Source organism: Stylophora pistillata, chromosome 14 (assembly GCF_964205215.1).
Source record: "Stylophora pistillata chromosome 14, jaStyPist1.2, whole genome shotgun sequence".
In the NCBI taxonomy this organism is placed as follows: domain Eukaryota; kingdom Metazoa; phylum Cnidaria; class Anthozoa; order Scleractinia; family Pocilloporidae; genus Stylophora; species Stylophora pistillata.
In genome coordinates this window covers 22872912-22891731 of record NC_142532.1, presented here as the reverse complement: position 1 = coordinate 22891731, position 18820 = coordinate 22872912, and the positions used below count along the sequence as shown (strand labels likewise).

At 41.0% G+C, this 18820-nt stretch overlaps 1 protein-coding gene and 2 pseudogenes across 1 annotated transcript; all 3 read left to right on the top strand.

Annotated features, from left to right (window-relative positions):
- Window positions 1-281: 281 nt before the first annotated feature.
- Window positions 282-3921, top strand: LOC148717112 (uncharacterized; annotated as a pseudogene).
- A 4112-nt stretch (window positions 3922-8033) lies between these two features.
- Window positions 8034-10272, top strand: LOC148717111 (cytochrome P450 10-like; annotated as a pseudogene).
- A 5338-nt stretch (window positions 10273-15610) lies between these two features.
- On the top strand, window positions 15611-18820 carry LOC148717110 (histone-lysine N-methyltransferase SETD2-like). Its single transcript, XM_088744750.1, has 5 exons — window positions 15611-16222; window positions 16664-16787; window positions 16892-17098; window positions 17337-17438; window positions 18099-18820. The coding sequence occupies exons 1-5, from the start codon at window positions 15636-15638 to the stop codon at window positions 18240-18242; spliced, it is 1164 nt and encodes a 387-aa protein (XP_088600876.1). The 5' UTR covers window positions 15611-15635; the 3' UTR covers window positions 18243-18820.

Here is an 18820-nt window from a genome sequence, read left to right as displayed (position 1 = left end):
TAGCAAAGTCCAAAAACACAGCATCAACCTGGAGACCATCATCCAGCGCTTTGCTCCACATATGGTTAGTGAGGACCAGCTGGGTTAAACAGGAACGCCCTTTCACAAAACTATGCTGCCAATCAGTAAGAAAAGGTGAGAGACTAGAGTAGATGGCACGATGGACAATTCTTTCCTGACATTTTCCTAAGATCGATAGTAGGGAAATGGATCTATAGTACCCAACATTCTCCTTGGCATTGTCTTTAAAAATTGGTGTAACATTGGCTCTTTTCCAAGTCATGGGGACTACACCCAAACTAAATGACAGGTTAAACAACTTGGTCAGCGGTATCGATAACTCTCGGGCACATGATTTCAAAATTCTTGCAGGGAAGCCATCGACACCAGTTGCCTTGTTAGCGTCCAGATTAACTAAAATGTTCTCAACCTCACCCTGAGTGGTGGAAATTTGAAAAAGAAGATCTGGAAAAGATGAAGTTCGAAACGTCAAACCGAACTCGCCGTTCATGACTTTCTTTCAATTTTTATCTCACATATCAGAATTCTCTTTCGCCATGCCAAGTTATTAATCATATCATATCATATATTGTCAAAGCAACAGTAAAAAATTATTGCAAGTGAATCAGTTGTTTTAACAGACAATACTTACCACGACCTATAGCCTTCAGTGTCCTGCTTTAAAAGTAAAGTTAACAATCTCTTTTCGTCCTCGGAGTGTTTTCTTGCCTACGTCATGCGTTAGTCATATCGGGCAGCCAATAAAATGTCGTTACCTGTTTCTTACGTGGAATCTGTTCAACTGACTATTCTACCCCAGACCCGCTGAACATGACGGCAAAACCCTGGGAGTGACCAGTATTTATCAGATAAAGGAATACAATCAAAACGTTTTGCAGCTTATAGCTGTGGTTTTTTCTATTCTATAATTTTGAGATGTTTCTTCGCAAGTTTCTTTGATTGCTTTTTTGGTTTTTTTTTTTTGTTATATAGCACACCACAGACCAGTCATGTTTAAAAGGGTTTCTCAGGTATCAGGGACTGTCTCTGCTTTGGAGATGGATGGTGGATGGTGGAGGAAAGAAAACGAAACTTCAATTAGAGGTGATGATCAATATGTACTCTCTCCTAGTAGATGTATTAAGTACAGCTGTACATGAGAATTGCGGAAGTGATCATGCATGGGCAGGAAAATTGCTCAACAAGAGAGCATATTTGCTACACTAGTGTTGTAAGAATTGTATACACAGCAAGGATTTGTTAATGTTTCAACTATTAACAAGCATAATACACATATAAAATGATATTTGGGGGAAAGAACCTTTGAAGTCACAAATGCAAGATTGTGGAGTAGTATTCTTGAAGAGTATATATAGAGTCATATTTTTTTGCTGTATGTATAGTATTATTCAATGTCAACTGTTTTATACAAATGTTTTTTATATACTCTTTTTGTTAAGGGCCATTAATTTATCAGTTTACACTATTATATGCACCCTCAATAAATAAAGCTTATTATTATTATTTCAAGGAACAACTAAACTGTTATTTTCAAATATTCTGATTTCTAGTTGCTAGAGACAATGAAATGCTTTCCTATTGCAACAAAGAACCAGCTCGAGGACAGCAAGGTAATAAAAGTGGTGAGGAAATGGGCGTCATCATTCTGTCCAACTGTCGAAGCAGGGTCCAGCAGCGGATAGGAGTCGCATGGCAACAGTCCGGCGGATTCAGAATGTACGGCAGGAACAGAAGATAATGATGAGGAAAGCCAGCAGTTATCCAAATCCATTAATGGAGACAAGGAAGCTAATTGTATCCCAGTCTCCCTATTTGAACGGCAAAGCTCTGATAAGAATCATTCAGAGGATGAATCATTGGATGCAAAAGTGGCCAGTTTTATTGTCGGTAAGACTCTAGACAGCAGGGCCATAAAGAACAAACTGCTATCAGAGAACTTTGAGAAGTCTTCTCATAACCTTTCAGTAGACGACCTCAAGTCTGAGGACGAGCGATTGCCTAAAATCGGCATTGGGCTGATGGCGAATGAGCTGTTGAAAACATGGAGTTTGCTGAAGGTGATGACATTTTTGCCAAACAGATACTTTTCGGAATAAGATATGTTCACGGCTGGTTAAGGGAGAAGTGGAGGGAGATTGTAATAACAATTAATTGGTGTCTTTTCAAAAGTCTTCGTGTAGAGAGAGGGTGAAAGTCTCCGTTTCAGTTAAAAAGGGTCTATTTTTAGTTAGCTAGAGTGGTATCACATTGCACGGAAATGTTGCTACTTTTAAGTTTTGTAATTTGGGAGATGGTCTCAATGGTTGGTATTGTTGATGTTTAACATTGGATTGCATGATCGTCTGATCCTCTATGTTCAGGCCAAGCAAGACCGTGTTGCCGAATCGTTAATCGCAGCCAGCCCAGCAGGTAAATCTCATGATAAACTTGATTGTTCAGTTTTTGAACATGGAACCGATATAGTTGAACATATTCTTCAGAGGGTGAATTTTATTTAAACCATGTGCGTGCGACAAGGTGTTTTTTCAGATGTAATTTGTCATGTCACGAGCTCGGGACCACGGAAAAATTGACTCCCATGAGGAATTTGAACCTCATACCCTTTCATTTCCATTGCCATGCCTATCGCGAAACCTCTGATTATTGTTTCAAAATAATTGTGTACTATTGAGAAATTGATTATAACACGAGATTGATTTGGCTGATTTGATTTTCTTTTGCAGGAAGTGGTGACGGTGATCATGCCAGGTAAGAGGAGATTCTTATGAAGTAAACATTTATCATAAAAAAAGAACAGGTTTTCAGAATTTCTAAATTGAAAGGATGAAATTTGTTACTTTCCAGGCTTGGAGATAATGGTTTTCCATTGTTAGTGCGTTTTTAAATTGAGTGTCGTTCAACCAAAAACAAAGTATAATCGTAACGGCCATTCAGAAGAAAGAAAAAAACTCCGAAGAGCCAATGAGAACTCAGAATAAAAACAAGCAAACCGCCTAAGGCGTGGGAAAACGCGGGCGACCAAGTCGTGCTTGATTTTGGTTTTGCATCTGATTGGTCGAGACAGTGACGCGAGTTGTTTGGACCAATCACAGCGGAGTAAGGCAAAAGCAATGCAATCCCGGGTTACTTTTGACATTCAGTTGAAAGTTTCTGTATTAATGGTCTTTGAATCTGTGATCTGATCTCTGCTTGTATTCTTGTAGGACTCCTATTGAGAATATCGGTTCTTCAGAAAAATTAGATGCCATAATGAAGAGTTTGGAAGACTCCTCCAGGTCCCTGTCTCCTTCTGAATCCAGAACTCCGCCCGTTTCTCAGGCATTCTCTATCTTTAGTGAAGACACTGAAATGCCTCAAGACTCTTCCAGTGCTACCCCTCCGTCAAAAACTGGCGACTTCAGTGCTTTGGAATTCGGAGAAGACGTGGATATCCAAGCGGATTCAACTCCTGATAAAGGAGAAGGAGCTCAACCAAGCTCACAGGTGTCGGATTCTGTTGAAGTACCTCAGAAACAAGATTCGAAGTCACAGAACACGATGCAAACTTCCGGTTATTAACAGCGCATGAGCGTCAGTGTGGAGCATGGGCTGGGCGCTTTCCAACATAAACTTAGCCGCAGCAAAAAGAAAGAGACAGAATGGAATGAACTGCATAACATTTTTCGGCAACAGGGGAGAAATCCTCAAGGAATGGTAGATACAAACAGTGGGAATTTTAACATAAACCCTGAAACAAACTTAAGACCGCAGTAAGCTGCGGCAACCCAGTCGAGAGGTCAGTCGCAAAACCCACCCGCAAATTTCCAAGTTGGAAACCAATTCTTTTGCAGCAGCGGACCAACAGCTGGCAAGATCAAGGACCAAGGGCACAGAACATAGTTTCAGGAAATTTTTGGGAAATTTCTCTCAACAGCCTCCACCATTACGTCGAGGGTTCGAGCTTCGGCAGGACCAACACTAAAGGTCTTAAGATAATTAAGAAGAATATGCTACCTTTCTAAAACATCAAGAAACGGTTAAATATTCTAGTCTTTTCGGATAGGGACGAATAAATGGAGGGCCCGTCTCCTGCAGGATTAGGGGTAGGAGACGTTAATTTCCCACGCACGAGATTACTGTGTGATCCCCCTGGGGTGGGATGGGTGGGATGGGTGGGTTTGTTAGAGCTTAAACCTCGTAGGGGACTTATGTCCTATAGCTTCTGTTCCAGTACTTTGTACAAATCCTTAAATACTCAAATACCTATGGAATTTATTTGCAAAGTTCCACCACCTTAATGTCCGTCAGCAGACTCACTCAGTGATTCCTCAGCAGCTACAGCTAAGTCCTCTTATACCACCACCTCAGCCAGTATCTCCTCTACCCCTCTAGAAAAATCAATCGCAGTTCTTTCCACCCAGTCAACCAACCCATCCCTACACTTAGCTTCCACCCCCATCACCTTTCCAAGCCAGTGCAACGACTCCACCACCAATACAGTTTTCATACTCCAACCCTAGCCCCATTTCACAGCAGTTTCCTCAGAGCATGCAAGCTCGTTTCTCACCACAGCAGAATCAGTTTCATTTCAATACACCCCCGCCGAACCTCGGCATCACGGTTGCTCAACAGGGGAATTCGGTTGGAGTTGTTACAGGTTCTCTTCAAAAGAGTGGTTCAACGGAAAGTGTGCCGCAATCCGAAGTCGGGTCGCTCTTTGTTTAAACTAGAACCTTTTATTGTTTGACCATTTAAATGAAAGCTACAGAGAAGCCATTTCATGTGGGACTGGTTATTCTGCTGTAGAAGGTGAGTCTTGCTTTAATTAACCTCTGCGGATGACACCGTTAAACATTTAAGCGAAGGAAACTTAGCTGCTCTTTCACTCGCCACCGTTTATTCTTCGGTCCCAAGAGGTTTTACCTTAATTAAGACTGTGAGTCAAACCCTGGTGTGTGATCATTCTCGTGAAAGCCAGTAAGTAGCACTACTAGAAGGCTTTCCCGACTCTCCCAACTCTCCCCAGCCTCCTGCAGTAAAACTCAAAGAGCACTGAGCACTTTAGCCTGTTTGTAGGCGGTAGTTTGTATTTTTAAGCGCAAGATTCAGCACGGCTAATGTTAGGTCGCCATAATGGACGAGTAGAAGATTTTTTGGTCCGATATGCTGACCAAATACTCGCCGTGCTGAATTTCGTGCTTTCAAAAAACAGGAACTACCGCCTCCGTCCAAGCAGGTTATGAGCACTCGCCTCCCAAATTACGCCTGCGCCGCAGGCTACAAGTTCTAGTGTGACACCTTTCAAGCAGAAGATATTTAGCAATATAAACTTAAGGCTCTCATATCATGCTTAACTTGAAGTCCTCAAAAATTTAACTCTGACCAGTGAAATGAAAGCTGATTTGGTGCAGTGTATCGTAATGTACACGTGGTTTTAACTCTCAAAGTTTATTCAGATGGCCGAATGTTTCACCAAGACCATCGAAACTGAACGCAAGTGAATCTTTTATTTTCCGTGACATTTTTTATGTAATATTCTCTTTTTGTTTCTAGGCGAAATCAGGGCTTAAAACGAACATTGTGGGTATTCAAACGAAACCATTTGAAAAACAGACGTAACGCAATCGTCTGTCGTTCAAGATAATTTTTCGATACCATTGACGTTCGAAATCACTCGGCGTTCAAATATTCGCTGTAACGTACGCAGTTTTAGATAATCACCCAAGTGTTTTACTTTCCCACCGAGAACACACTCCAGTTTCTCAAAACTACGGATGAGTAACCTCGCTCACAAACTTGATCAGATTAGTTCTCTTCGCAGCAAGCGGCATCGCTGAAGGCTTTTAACAGCTGGTTACTGAAAAACAAACGCTAGTACATTCACGACTAGACGTTATTCCAATAGCAACAGACATATCTCATAAGAAAAAATTACAAATGATCACCATAGTTAATAGAGGGGACTCTATTAACTATGATGATCATGAAGCGCACAACTTCACTCGGTCGATACACGAAGGCACTCTGCTAAACATAAGGATTTCCTCGTTTCTTACATACTCGCCTCTGATTGGCTAACAAACCATGAAGTCGCGTCATCATTACGTCAGGAATTTTTTTTGTTGTTTTTATCAAGGTGAATTGTTCCCTCGTTGTCTATGGTTAGCCAAAGGTTGCAAAACTCAACCACTTGCATATTTATATTCAATAACTTATATTTATGCGCAACAAAATATATTTTTATTCAACAGTTTACAGTTACATTCAGCATTTTATATTGATGTTCAACGACACGCATTTTCTTTTCATATTCAACCAAAATTATTTTCATTCAACAACAATATTTATTCAACTTCAATAGCTATATTTATTTTACTCAACAAAATTAATTGTTCAACTTCAGTCAAAACTTTTTACCCAACAAAAATGATTGTTTAACTTCCACCATGCATAGTTATTTTAATGACATACCTTCTATTATGACTAAGTGTTTGAAAGTTCCCGGACATTCAAAATATCATCATTCAACAAAATTCCCCGCCCCTACCCCCGAACTACCCCCAAACATGAAATCCATTCCCTTCCATGATACGAAGATTATGGACTGGAACCCGATCATTCAATTTGCACCAAGAATCAAAATGGCAGCCATAACACTGGACGAAGACTCATTCTCCAATTACTTTGAGGATGTTATAAGCTTGTTAAATGTTTTTGAAGAGGGAGAAGACAGTATTTCCCGGCCATTCTATTCGGGCATGGCTGTTAATACATTATTTTATTTCAGATGTCTACCAAAGGGAAAATGATCCAATCAATGGTCATGTATGAGGTCATTTCAAAACGTAAAATGGCTTTGGATCAGTTGAGAAAAGGATTGATTATCCTTGGTGCTCTTTATGAGTTGTCAAAGCACCCACTCTTTTTTGAGAGTGTGTTCACCTTTAACCCTACCAGCGATAGTTAGAGAGTATCTCTAATATCCAGATGAATTAAGTGACCAAATTAAGTACCAGATACACTGCTAAGTTAGTACGGTTTGGAGTATTCCTTAACCCCAGTTCTGTCAATTTTTGGCACGAACTGTGGAAAAAAACCCTTAAATTAGTAGCAACCTCAGTCAACTCTCCTTTGCACTCGTTTACAATCAGTAACACGTTTTCGACAAATTTTACAGCTGATCACCCTCTCTATAAATGGTCACGTTTAATAAGTAATTCAGTGATTCCCTAAATCTTGTAAACAATATTCACCGCTGGCTGCCAATCATTTTACATTTCATTTCTCTTCAGAATTATTTAATAATGTTATTTGAAGGTCACACCTTCCCGTCAATGGTTAGTGTATTCTTATCACTAGTTCGCTATTCGTTGATTTGACGAACTAGAAAAGTAAACTTGCAAAACTACATGTAAATATGTGTGTATTTGAAATACATTTCAATGGGTTTATGAAGGATTTCAAGCCCATAATATCCTCAAAGCAATTGAAGAATGAATCTTCGTTCAGTGTTATGGCTACCATTTTCAGTGATTTTTGGCGCAAATTGAATGATCGGGTTCCAGTCCATTATCTTCGTATCATGGAAGGGAATGGGTTTCATGTTTGGGGGTAGTTCGGGGGTAGGGGCGGGGAATTTTGTTGAATGACGATATTTTGAATGTCCGGGAACTTTCGAACGCTTAGTCTTAATACAAGGTATGTCATTAAATAACTATGCATGGTAGAAGTTGAATGATTGTTTTTTGTTGAGTAAAAAGTTTGGACTGAAGTTGAACAATTAATTTTGTTGAGTAAAATAAAGATACGTATTGAAGTTGAATAAATATTGTTGTTGAATGAAAATAATTTTGGTTGAATATGAAAAGAAAATACGTGTCGTTGAACACAAATATAAAATGTTAAATATAACTGTAAACTGCTGAATAAAAATAGATTTTGTTGAGCATAAATATAAGTTGTTGAATATAAATATGCAAGTTGTTGAGTTTTCCAACATTTGGCTAACCATAGTTGTCAAGGTCATGTGAGACATCGAAATCGAAACCGTGCGGATCATTCATTCCCTGGATTAGCTGAAGTTCTTTAAAATGGCGTTTACTGTTAAAACGAAAACTGCACACTCTCTCGTTTTCTCATCTGGTCCAACCATTTGTTTCATGCGTAAACAACACCATGGTCTCCGTGGTTTCGTGCCATCGACGTCGATGAGTTCTCTTTCGTCCATTTCAGTCGAAGATGTACCAAAACCAAAACCTTTTTCAGAAATCCCAGGTCCGCTCTGTATCCCTGTTTTCGGAACAGTCTGGACGTTCTTCGTGGGAAGGAAAGGCCAGCCCCTTGGAAAGCGATTTTATGACATCCAAGCAGAAAATGTCAAGAAATATGGGAAAGTATTCCGCAACAAAGTGCTAGGCGTTAAAATCACTAGTTTATCTGATCCTGTCGATGTTGCAAAGTTACTCCGAGCAGAGCCCAAATATCCAGAAAGACTGGACTTTCCGTCTCTGAACTTTTACCGAGAAAAAAGAAAGAAAATTCCTAGTGTTTTCTTTGCCGATGGTGCAGAATGGTACAAGTTACGAAGCGTCCTGAGTAAACGAATGCTCCGACCGAAAGAAGTCGCCGACTATTCCCCGGGTTTCAATGAGATCATCAGTGATTTTATTCACCGATTACGATCAGTTCGAGAGCCCCCCAGAGGGTCGGAGAAAGAAAACGAAGTCTGTGTACTCGATAATGAACTTTTCAAATGGTCGTTTGAGTCCGTGGCAGAGATGTTGTTTGACAAAGGGTTTGGTTGTCTTGAGGAGGACGTAAACAAAGAGGCACAGACCTTCAAAACAGCTGTCGGAGATTTTCTGGCGGTTGCGGTCGAGGTTGGCTTACTACCTGTTTGGTTCTGCAGGATCTACGAGACACAGACATTTAAAAGAATTTTCTATAATTTTGACAAGATGTACGATTACGCCGAACTATTTATCGGCAGACGAATCAAGGAACTGGAAGAAAAGTCACGCAAACCATCAAAGGAAACAGAGCGTGACAGAGCTGGCTTCTTTGAGTTCCTCCTGTCGAGCGTAAAGCCGACGAAGGATGACCTGTTGGCGAGCGGAATCGAGGTCCTGTTTGCCGGAGTTGATACTACGTCCAATACGATGCAATGGGTTCTCTACATGTTGGCCAAAAACCCAGAGAAACAGAGAATTCTTCGACAGGAAGTACTCTCAGTGGTAGGAAATTCAACCTTTGCACCGCCGGAAACTCTGGCTCGAATGCCATGCCTGAAGGCCTGGTTACGAGAGACCCTCCGCCTATACCCTGTTCTATCCGCTGTTCCGAGAAGACCAAAAGAAGACATAGTACTAGGAGGCCACCATATTCCTGGGGGCACTGTTCAAGTTGAGTTCCTCGTTCACCAAATGGGGCGAGATGAGAGTATTTTTGAAGACGCTGAAGCCTTTAAAACAGAGAGATGGCTGCGAAGCAAAGATAGTGCTTTGATCGAAGCAACAGAAGCCTTCGCTTCCCTTCCATTTGGATTCGGAACGCGTATGTGCCTTGGTCGACGTATTGCCGAGTTAGAACTTCATCTGTTGATGGCCAGAATCGTGTAGCAGTTTGACATCTCTTACCCACCGGAGGCAGAGGATGTGGAGCCGTTTATGAGAGGGGTTACCATTCCTGACAGACCTGTTAGAGTGCAGTTTGTTGACAGACAATGAGTTCCATTTTCTTGTGGCCAAGTTCACCTTCCACTGTAAGACTGTTTTCAGCTGAAAGTAGGACAAATTCTGATGACAACTCGTTAAACAAACCTCACTTTTTGTATCGAAGATGTTCAATAAGTCACGTTTAATAAGTAATTCAGTGATTCCCTAAATCTTATAAACAATATTCACCGCTGGCTGCCAATCATTTTACATTTCATTTCTCTTCAGAATTATTCAATAATGTTATTTGAAGGTCACACCTTCCCGTCAATGGCTAGTGTATTCTTATCACTAGTTCGCTATTCGTTGATTTGACGAACTAGAAAAGTAAACTTGCAAAACTACATGTAAATATGTATGTATTTGAAATACATTTCAATGGTTTTATGAAGAATTTCTCTCTCGCTTGCAAATGTTTGTCTTATACATATATCTCGTATTCTTTCGGTTTTCATTGTTTATTTATTGTAGTGTTTCTCTGGTCACCAAAAGAGATCCTGTACCGATAAATTTTCGTTTGATAATAAAGAAGCCTTTTCCAGGCGTTTAGTTGGTAAAATGGAGCGAAATGGTAAAAAGCGCGACCGTAGTGATAGAGAGAAGCAAAGGAACTTGAGCATACAAAAGTATCTATGAGCATACAAGGGTCTGAGTAAGCATACAAGGATTTATCATCCAACTTGCTTCGTAGAGTACCAATGAAGCGCGAAACGTGTACAAATATCACAAGATAAGTGTACTCCAGAAATATCCGCAAAATTCGCCCGCACTGAAATAACAATTTGGCGTATTGGATAATAAATCTTTTAATAGAATTTTTGTTTTCTAGTGTCACTGAGTATTTTTGCGTATTTTGACGAGCCCTACGGGCCCAACTGGCCCGTCAAAATACGGCACAACCCGTAAAAATACTCAGCGATACTACAAATCAAAACGTCTAATAAAATTTATATCTATGTAACTGCAGTCAGTCTTTTTAAGTTTTGAAAAGGATTTATTTTAAATAAATCACTAATTACAGAATAAAAGTGCAGACAGCACATGGGCTTGGCCCTAACTAAATACTAGTCCGCAAAAGTATTCAAAGTCCGAAGATAAAGTTTACATGTCTAAAGGGAGTCGTAATTTAAACTAGGATAATTCTTAGCTACAAGTAAAGATAATTCTAAGTTGAACTAATAAAGAAAGGCGTAAATTGCGACGAATAATGATATAACTAAAGATAGTCTTATATTAATACAACTCCTAAGAGAGTTCTCAGCTACAAATAAATGTAATTCAAATAAGACTAACATTGATCTAACTAAGGAAAGATATAACTAGGAATAATTTAAAGAAACCTAAAAGGAACTAACCTACTATTAAACAATTGATCTATTTATTAGATTAGTTACTAAATCAACTATTAATTATTTACACGAGCATTTTAATAGTAGTATTGCCTACTTGCCATACTGCTGGAGCTTCCCACACATTTTTTAAGTCAGATAAACAGAGACGAAAGTGGTCACAGAGAATTATCTTCTTGATATCATTGGGGATATCACGGATTGTACCCTCATTTTTCTTTCCATTGCGAAAAGTAGCATTATTACGAAACTTCCAAATGCCATACAAGATCGTTTTGATAAGAAAACGGGCCAGTCGCGCATTTTTTGGCCTGGCTGGAGCCCACTGAAAGAAGAAAATAGAAGTACAAGAGGAGAAGAAATTACCAAGGAGAGAGGAGATCACAGGAATAAAATACGACCACACTTTTAGCACGTGAACAATTAATAAAACAATAATCAATTGTTTCTGATCGAGACCAGTAGGCACATTTATCAGAATTGATATAGCCCCAATGTTTTAGGGAATCGCGAACTTAAATGGCCCGAAGGACAATTGACCACAACACATCATTCTTGTAGTTTTCAGAAAAGTCATCTCGAACCAATTTCCAGAGATTGTCAAGTTTGAAATCGATAGGAAGAAAGGGGGACCAAAAACGGTGAAGAATCGGGGAAGCAGAGTTCTCTCTTAACAGGGCCCGATAGCATTTCTTAGAGGTAAAATCAAAGTCTTGCCACTCTTTGCGGGACACAATCTCGCCGAAAAACATTTCTCGTAATGTGGTGTGAAGTCATGCGAACTCGGAGTGATATTGTCGCGAAGAGAATGCCACTCCCGCCGAAAAGAAGCAAGCCTTAATCCTAGTAAGTATTTGGTTAGGTAAAAGGACTTTGATTCGGAGTTAGAGAGATTAGACACTAGAGAGGGTAGCTTTAAGGAGTCCCCTTTGATTTGGAAATTGAAAATTCCAAGGCCACCTTTGTTAAAAGGCTGGTGGCAGGTCATTCGACTTACTGTCTCAATACGAGAGCCCCAAACAAAAGGCCAAATTAGCGAATTTACTTTACAAATAACCCATCAAGGGAACGCACGGAACGCACGGAACCGAACGGACGGAACGCACGGAACGCACGGAACCGAAGACAGATAGAGTAGTTTACTGATTCCAAAGACATTGACCAAAAGAGATTTGCCAACGAGCGAGAGAGAACGAGATTTGCAGAGATTGAGATGTTTTTCCAAATTCTCAAGTTTTGGTTGCCAATTATCCACTTCAGTATCATTGCCGAAAATAACTCCTTAGATTTTCATTTTTGTCAACCGCCTGAGGCCATATGGTTGATCGCTCCGTGTACGCCACGCGCCCAACCACATGGCCTGTGTTTTGGCGACATTTAGGCGCGCTCCAGGACCGCGTTTGTAAATAAAATGGTATCAAAGAGAGATGCCAACGAACGAGTGGATTTAACAATACAGGTCGTATCATCAGCATATACCCCAACTTTATATCTCATTCCGCGTGCGCTGGGTAAGAGAAAGCCTTCTATGGCGGAATTGTTTCGGATTTTACAGGCGAGAGTTTCAACACATAAAATATACAACAAAGGTGACAAGGAATCCTCCTGTCTCACTCTGCGAGACAAAGGTATCGCTTCAGTTAACCATTCATTAACGATGACTTGCATGTTAGCACCATTATATAGTGTGCTAACCCAGTGGCAGAATGATGAACTAAAACCAAAACGGTTTAACAGATTCAATAAAAAGGTGCGATTAACTCGATCGAAGGCTTTCTCTTGATCGAGGTTGAGTAAAATGCCAGTTTCGTTAGTGCGCTCAATATAGTCTAAAATATCCCGCAATAGGTGTAGGTTTGACGTAATTTTCCGACCGGGCACAGAACAGGTTTGATCAGGATCAACTATAAACTGTAAAAATTTAGAGAGACGGAGAGAAAGAGACTTGGAACATATCTTATAATCGACATTTAGTAAAGAAATTGGCCTCCAATTTTTAAGATCTTTGCGATCCCCTTTCTTAAAAATGACTCGAGTATTACTAGTTTTCATAGACTCGCACATCTCTCCAGTTTGGGAGTATGCACTAAAAACTTGGCACAGATATGGACCTAAACGGTCCCAGAACTTTGAGTAAAATTCGACCTAAAGGCCATCAGGGCCGGGAGCTTTGTTTGTGTTCATAATATTCAGAGCGACAGTAATTTCCTCGAGCGTCAAGTCACCTTCACAAGAGGATGCCTGATCGGATGTGAGTTGATGAGACAAAGAATATAAAAGATCGGTTTGCATTGCGGCATCTGCCGGCTCTTCAGAAAGGAGTCGAGAGTAAAAATCCACGTGCACTTTCGCAAATTCCTCTTGACCGAAAACCTCATTGCCGTTTGAATCGTACACTGAAGAGATGTGCGATCTTTGCGCTTTACTCCGCTGTAAATTAAAAAAAATTCGGCTGGGGCGTTCGCACTCTTCTAACCATTTGGCACGACTACGAATCATAATTCCTTCTGTTTTTATTTTGGTACGGAGAGCTTTCAGGCGACTTTCCGTATTGGATATAGAATCGGAGACGGTTGTGTCACCATTAACTAGACGTTGTCTAAGTCCAATTAATTTATTGGTTAAAAAAATTTCATCTCTATGTTACCGTCTCCGTTTCTTACGGGAAAAGGAGATCGCTTCTTCCTTAACGGATTGTTTTAGAAACTCCCACCAATCCCGGATGTAAACGAAAGCATGTAAGAAACGTATGTGATCATCGATTAAATTTTCTATAGCAATACAGAAATCTGTGTCTTTCAAAAGGGAGTTGTTAAAACTCCATACACCAGGACCACGTTTTATGCTACAAGGAAAGTCGAAAACAAGGGAGACAAAGTTATGATCAGAAAATGAACAAGGAAAAATATCACACTTCGTCTCAGGGGAGAGCAAATCCTCAGAGATGAGAAATTTACCGAGTCTGCTCGCAATTGTTGAGGTGCAATTGAACCACGTAAATTGCCTTTGTTTAGGGTGCAATTTACGCCATACATCGTTAAGAGTGAAAACACTTTTCAATGGCTCGTAATCTTTATGAATAGAGACATTGCCCACAAATTGATCTAAAGTGTTATCATAACAGATAAAATCCCCGCTAATGATAGTCGCCGAGGACGGAATAAAAAAGTCATGGAGAGAATGGAAAAAAACTTTCCGTTCAGATGGATTGGTGGAAGCGTAAATATTTACTAAGTTCAAATCAATATCACTGGTCCTGATCAGGGCACTGACGATACGAACGTGCGAGTCTTTCTTCCAAGATATGACTTCATCTGAAATTCTAGGGTAAATCAGGGTTGCCACTCGGCCATGTCGGCCGATGGCAGGGGTCCAAAAACTACGTCCCGGCCAGAGATGAGACGCGGCCTTGATCAGAGACTCAGAACTAATAAACGTCTCTTGTACAAAACAAAAATCAAAAGACTTCTTTTCAATGAAATCAAATAAATAGTTGTAGGTGAGGGGATTCCCCATGCCCCTCGCATTGATAGTTAATAGTTTAAAAGATGTTTAGGAAGAAAGACTCGCTTCAGAAAAAACATGAAAGGAATTACTTTGTTTCTTTTTTTTAGTTTCTAATTTTTCCTTTTTTCTTTCCTGGGGTAGAGGTTTCTTTGCGAGATGGAGAGAGGTCGGAGGATTTTCGTTTGAGGTCGTGTGTAGTTTCCATGTCGTTTTCAGGGGTGTCTAAAGAAGAGATGGGTGTTGAGGTTGGAACAGGTATCTCTGAGCGAGGTTTTCCGGTGACAAGAGTAGGTGTAGTTGGTTTTCTGGAACAGGCGAGAAATGGTTTGGTGAGACGGGCAGCTGTACGGCGAGATGTCGGTTTAGCGGGTTTAGTTGAGGTAATAAGGCCTTGGGGGTCAAGGATCGGTGAATCAGAGGAAATAGGTGGTGTTGGCGACAATTCAGAAGAGGCAGGCAAAGAATCTGTAGATTGGTCGATCGTAAGGTTTTCGTCAGTAGGTGGAGGGCCGTCGGTGGATGGAAGATTTTCGAGCGTAAGATCTTCGTTATTGGATTTCCTGGGCGGAAGAGCGGAAGCGAGTGTAAGATTTTCATGAGTTGATTGTTGGTCATCAGACGTGTCAGTGTGTACGTCTTCCAATTCATCCGTTGCGGTGCCATGGACCGCTGGAGAGACCCATGAGTATTCGTGGCAATTAACACCATAGTGTCCTTCTAGCCTGCAAATACAACAAAGAGCTGGGCGTGGGCACTCCGACGCTTCTTATCCGGTAACATCGCAATTGAAGCATATCTTGTTCGGGCATACATTAGCAAAATGACCGGGGCAATTGCATTTACGGCAGGTAGGCATTTGGCTGCTGTACTTGACAAAGATTTGAAATTTCCCGAAGCGAAGAAAACTCGGGATGGGCTTGCACACACGCATACGATAATGACGTAGGCCGTTATAGATATTAGGGGCGTAGTAATGTTTACCACGGCGATAATGTAGCACTTCGCAGTTAGGTGACAATTTTTTCGCAAAGTTCCACCGCCTAATCTCCCTCAGCAGACTCACCCAATGATTCCTCAGCAGCTACAGCCAAGTCCTCTTATAGCACCACCTCAGCCAGTACCTCCCCCACCCCTTCAAAATAATCAATCGCAGTTCTTTCCACCCAGTCAACCAACCCCTCCCTACTCTCGGCTTCCGACCCCGCCACCTTTCCAAGCCAATGTAACGACTCCACCACCAACACAGTTTTCACACTCCAACCCTAACCCTATTCAACAGCAGTTTCCTCAGAGCATGCAGGCTGGTTTCCCACCACAGCAGAATCAGTTCCAGTTCAATACACCTCCGCCAAACCTCGGCATCACGGCTGCGGAACAGGGGAATTCGGTTGGAATTGTTACAGGTTCTCTTCAGCAGCAGAGTGGTCCAATGGAAAGTGTGTCGCACCCCGAAGTAGGGTCGCTCTCTGTTCAAACTGGAGCCGTGACAACATCGATGTCAGAGACCTTTGAAAGCAGAGAGGGCTTTCCTTCAGATTCAGAGCCTTGCACACCATCACCTGTGAAACACAAACCACCAGACCATCTCCCTCCGCATTGGAAATCAGCCACCGATAGCCAAGGCAAAGTCTACTACTATCACGCCCTGACAAGGTGAGGAATATCAAGGCTGTAGCCAGACTTCAGGACAAGACGAGGCAATTTTCGAGTGCCGAAGGCGCTAGGGGGGTCTGGGAGCATGCCCCCCAGAAAATTTTGAAACTTAGAGGTTCAGAAATGCTTTTTTAAGGATTTTTCGTGGCATTTTCTTCAGAAAAGTCAATCTTCAAGAAAAAAAAAATAAAAAAAGGCCAAAATCAAGACGAGCCAATTGCCTCGTCTTGCCTCATGCTAGCTATCTACGGCCCTGAATATTACCTTTCTGTCTTACCTGTTTTAGGCGATTACCTCATGATTCAAGGTCGCCAGAGAGCAACTTCAGAAAAAAAAAAAGTGAACTTGGACTCCTGTATATTGGAAAATTTCCCACAGAATGAGAGTGGGTTTTTGTTGCCCCTTAACTTAGTGATCCTTGACTTTCGTTTTATTTTGTAGGAAAACCCATTGGGATATTCCAAGCTGGGACAGCAGCCCCTCGTCAGAAGAAGAACACCCTTATAACGTCCCAGAACCTGATCATACCAGTATTTCTTCTCACAGCTACATTGATATGGAGGAGGTAAGGAAAACCAGCAACTTTATTGCGATTACTATTTCCTTGTCCACTCAGTCCAATGAGATGAGGGTGAAATGTGACCTTAACTTTCCTTGTTATTCCTCCAGGATTCACCGCCAAAACCAAAAATAAAGAAATTAGCCAAGGCTCCTTCAACACCTCCAGAGACCCCCCCTGAAAGCCCGACACTCAACTATACTACAGCTCCAGCAGACACCACTGCACACAGGAGAGGAGGTCACTTGCTGAGGGATAGCACCTCAGGTAGCTCCTCGTCACACCAAAGCAAGAACAGGGAGCTCTTTAGAATGAAGGTCAGTTGAATTTGTCTCAGTTGTCACGCTATCTTCTCAAGATTTGTCACGCTATCTTATCAACGCTTGTTAGGCCATGTCCTCTCAATATTTCGTTCTATTTTTCTCTTCCCTGTCGAAACACATTTTTCAAGTTTTTTTGTTCACTCGAGTACACTTTATCATTGTTTCGGATTTACTATATATCAGTGGACGAAATGTTACTTCATTTTTTATTTTTTATTTTTTTGCTCCACAGCTTTCTAATGTGGTAGTTAACTGCCTAAATCCTTTCTTCAAAGTCGACTGTAAATCAGGCAGGATCCTGAACACCGACGACTTCAAGTTTTTGGCCCGGAAGGTGAGTGTTCCTGTCTGTAAACCTTTTTATTCTTAACTATTTTGTTCAAATGAAGTAAGCGTTACTTGAGTCAGTGGTATTTTGAAAAGTACCGAAAGTTATTGCTCGCGTGGTACTGTGCAATAAGCTCAACAAGGTGGCATCAACTTTTAAGTGTTCAGACGAAACCCTAGTTTGACCATCAAAGCGAAAGCTAATGAGAGGCACTTTCATGTGGTTCTGTTTATTTTGCTGTTTAAGGTGGTTTACCTATAAAATCTTTAGATGAGACCCTAGTGTCTGACCATTCAAATGTTTACTGTGCTGTACAAGGCACCAGTTATTATTTCTCACGTTGAGCTTGAGAGGATTTTCTTAGGGGGGGGCTCACAGGGTTTTCAGGGGGAAAGGAGGGGAGTATCAGTAATCGCTAACGGAGTACAAAGGGAGACTAAAGACAATTGAGTGTCAGTGGGAGGAATCATTAGAGTTTTACAAAGCCTGGGGGGGGGGGGGGGGGGGGGCAAAGGTAAGTTATTGTGACATTACTAAAGCCCCCGACCTCCTCTTCCCCCTTGCAATCAGTAATGACCCATCCCAACGATGATGCAATGTACACAAGTCAAGTGTCTCCTTTCTGAAATTAACCTTGCTGAGGAACGTTCTTGTTTTTGTTGGCAGTTGACACACGGAATCCTGAGTAAGGAGATGAGCCACTTAAAAGATGACGACACATTGCAGTGCAATGATTCGGTCAAAATCAAAACTAAAGAGTACATTAAGAACTATATGAAGAAGTTTGGACCTGTATACAAGAGATCCTAGCTAGAAACCTAGCTAGAGATAAACCTAAGTTTTACTTTGTAGATATTATTCTTAGCCGAAAAACGGTTTTAAAAGATGTCCTTAATACTATTTAGGGTGTAAGTTTTAGCATGCTTTGTAAGAGCACTTTTCAATTGAGGTCGCTAATGCAAGATCGGAGACTTATGGCTTGTAACCTCAACGGACGATGAGAACAGACGGAAATTCCCGAAAGGAGCCAATGAAATCTTTAAGTAAAACAACCAATCAACTGCAACCGCCGGAAAACGCACGTTGCCAAAGTAACGATTGGTGTCTAACTTTGGATCTCATTGGTGAGGAGGATGGTGCGAGTTTTCCTTACCAATCACAGAGGATGTTAATGCAAAGCAAAGGTAGTCTAGGATTTATATGTTGGACACTCAATTGGAAATTACTTTTAACTTTTAGTTTGATATAGATTAGTTCAAGATAGTCTCAGCTTGTATTTAGGCGTTTTTAACATTTCAAATCTCGGATGAAAATTGTAAATACAAAGTTTTGTCGTTTTTGTTATTTCGTTATATCAGGATGTGAAATAATTTATCTTCTCAATTGCA

Coding starts and splice junctions, on each gene's coding strand:
- LOC148717110 (XM_088744750.1), top strand. CDS start 15,636: ATGATTCCTCAGCAGCTACAGCCAAGTCCTCTTATAGCACCACCTCAG. Junction 16,223..16,663: donor TACTATCACGCCCTGACAAG/GTGAGGAATATC, acceptor TTTATTTTGTAG/GAAAACCCATTGGGATATTC. Junction 17,099..17,336: donor GGGAGCTCTTTAGAATGAAG/GTCAGTTGAATT, acceptor TTTGCTCCACAG/CTTTCTAATGTGGTAGTTAA.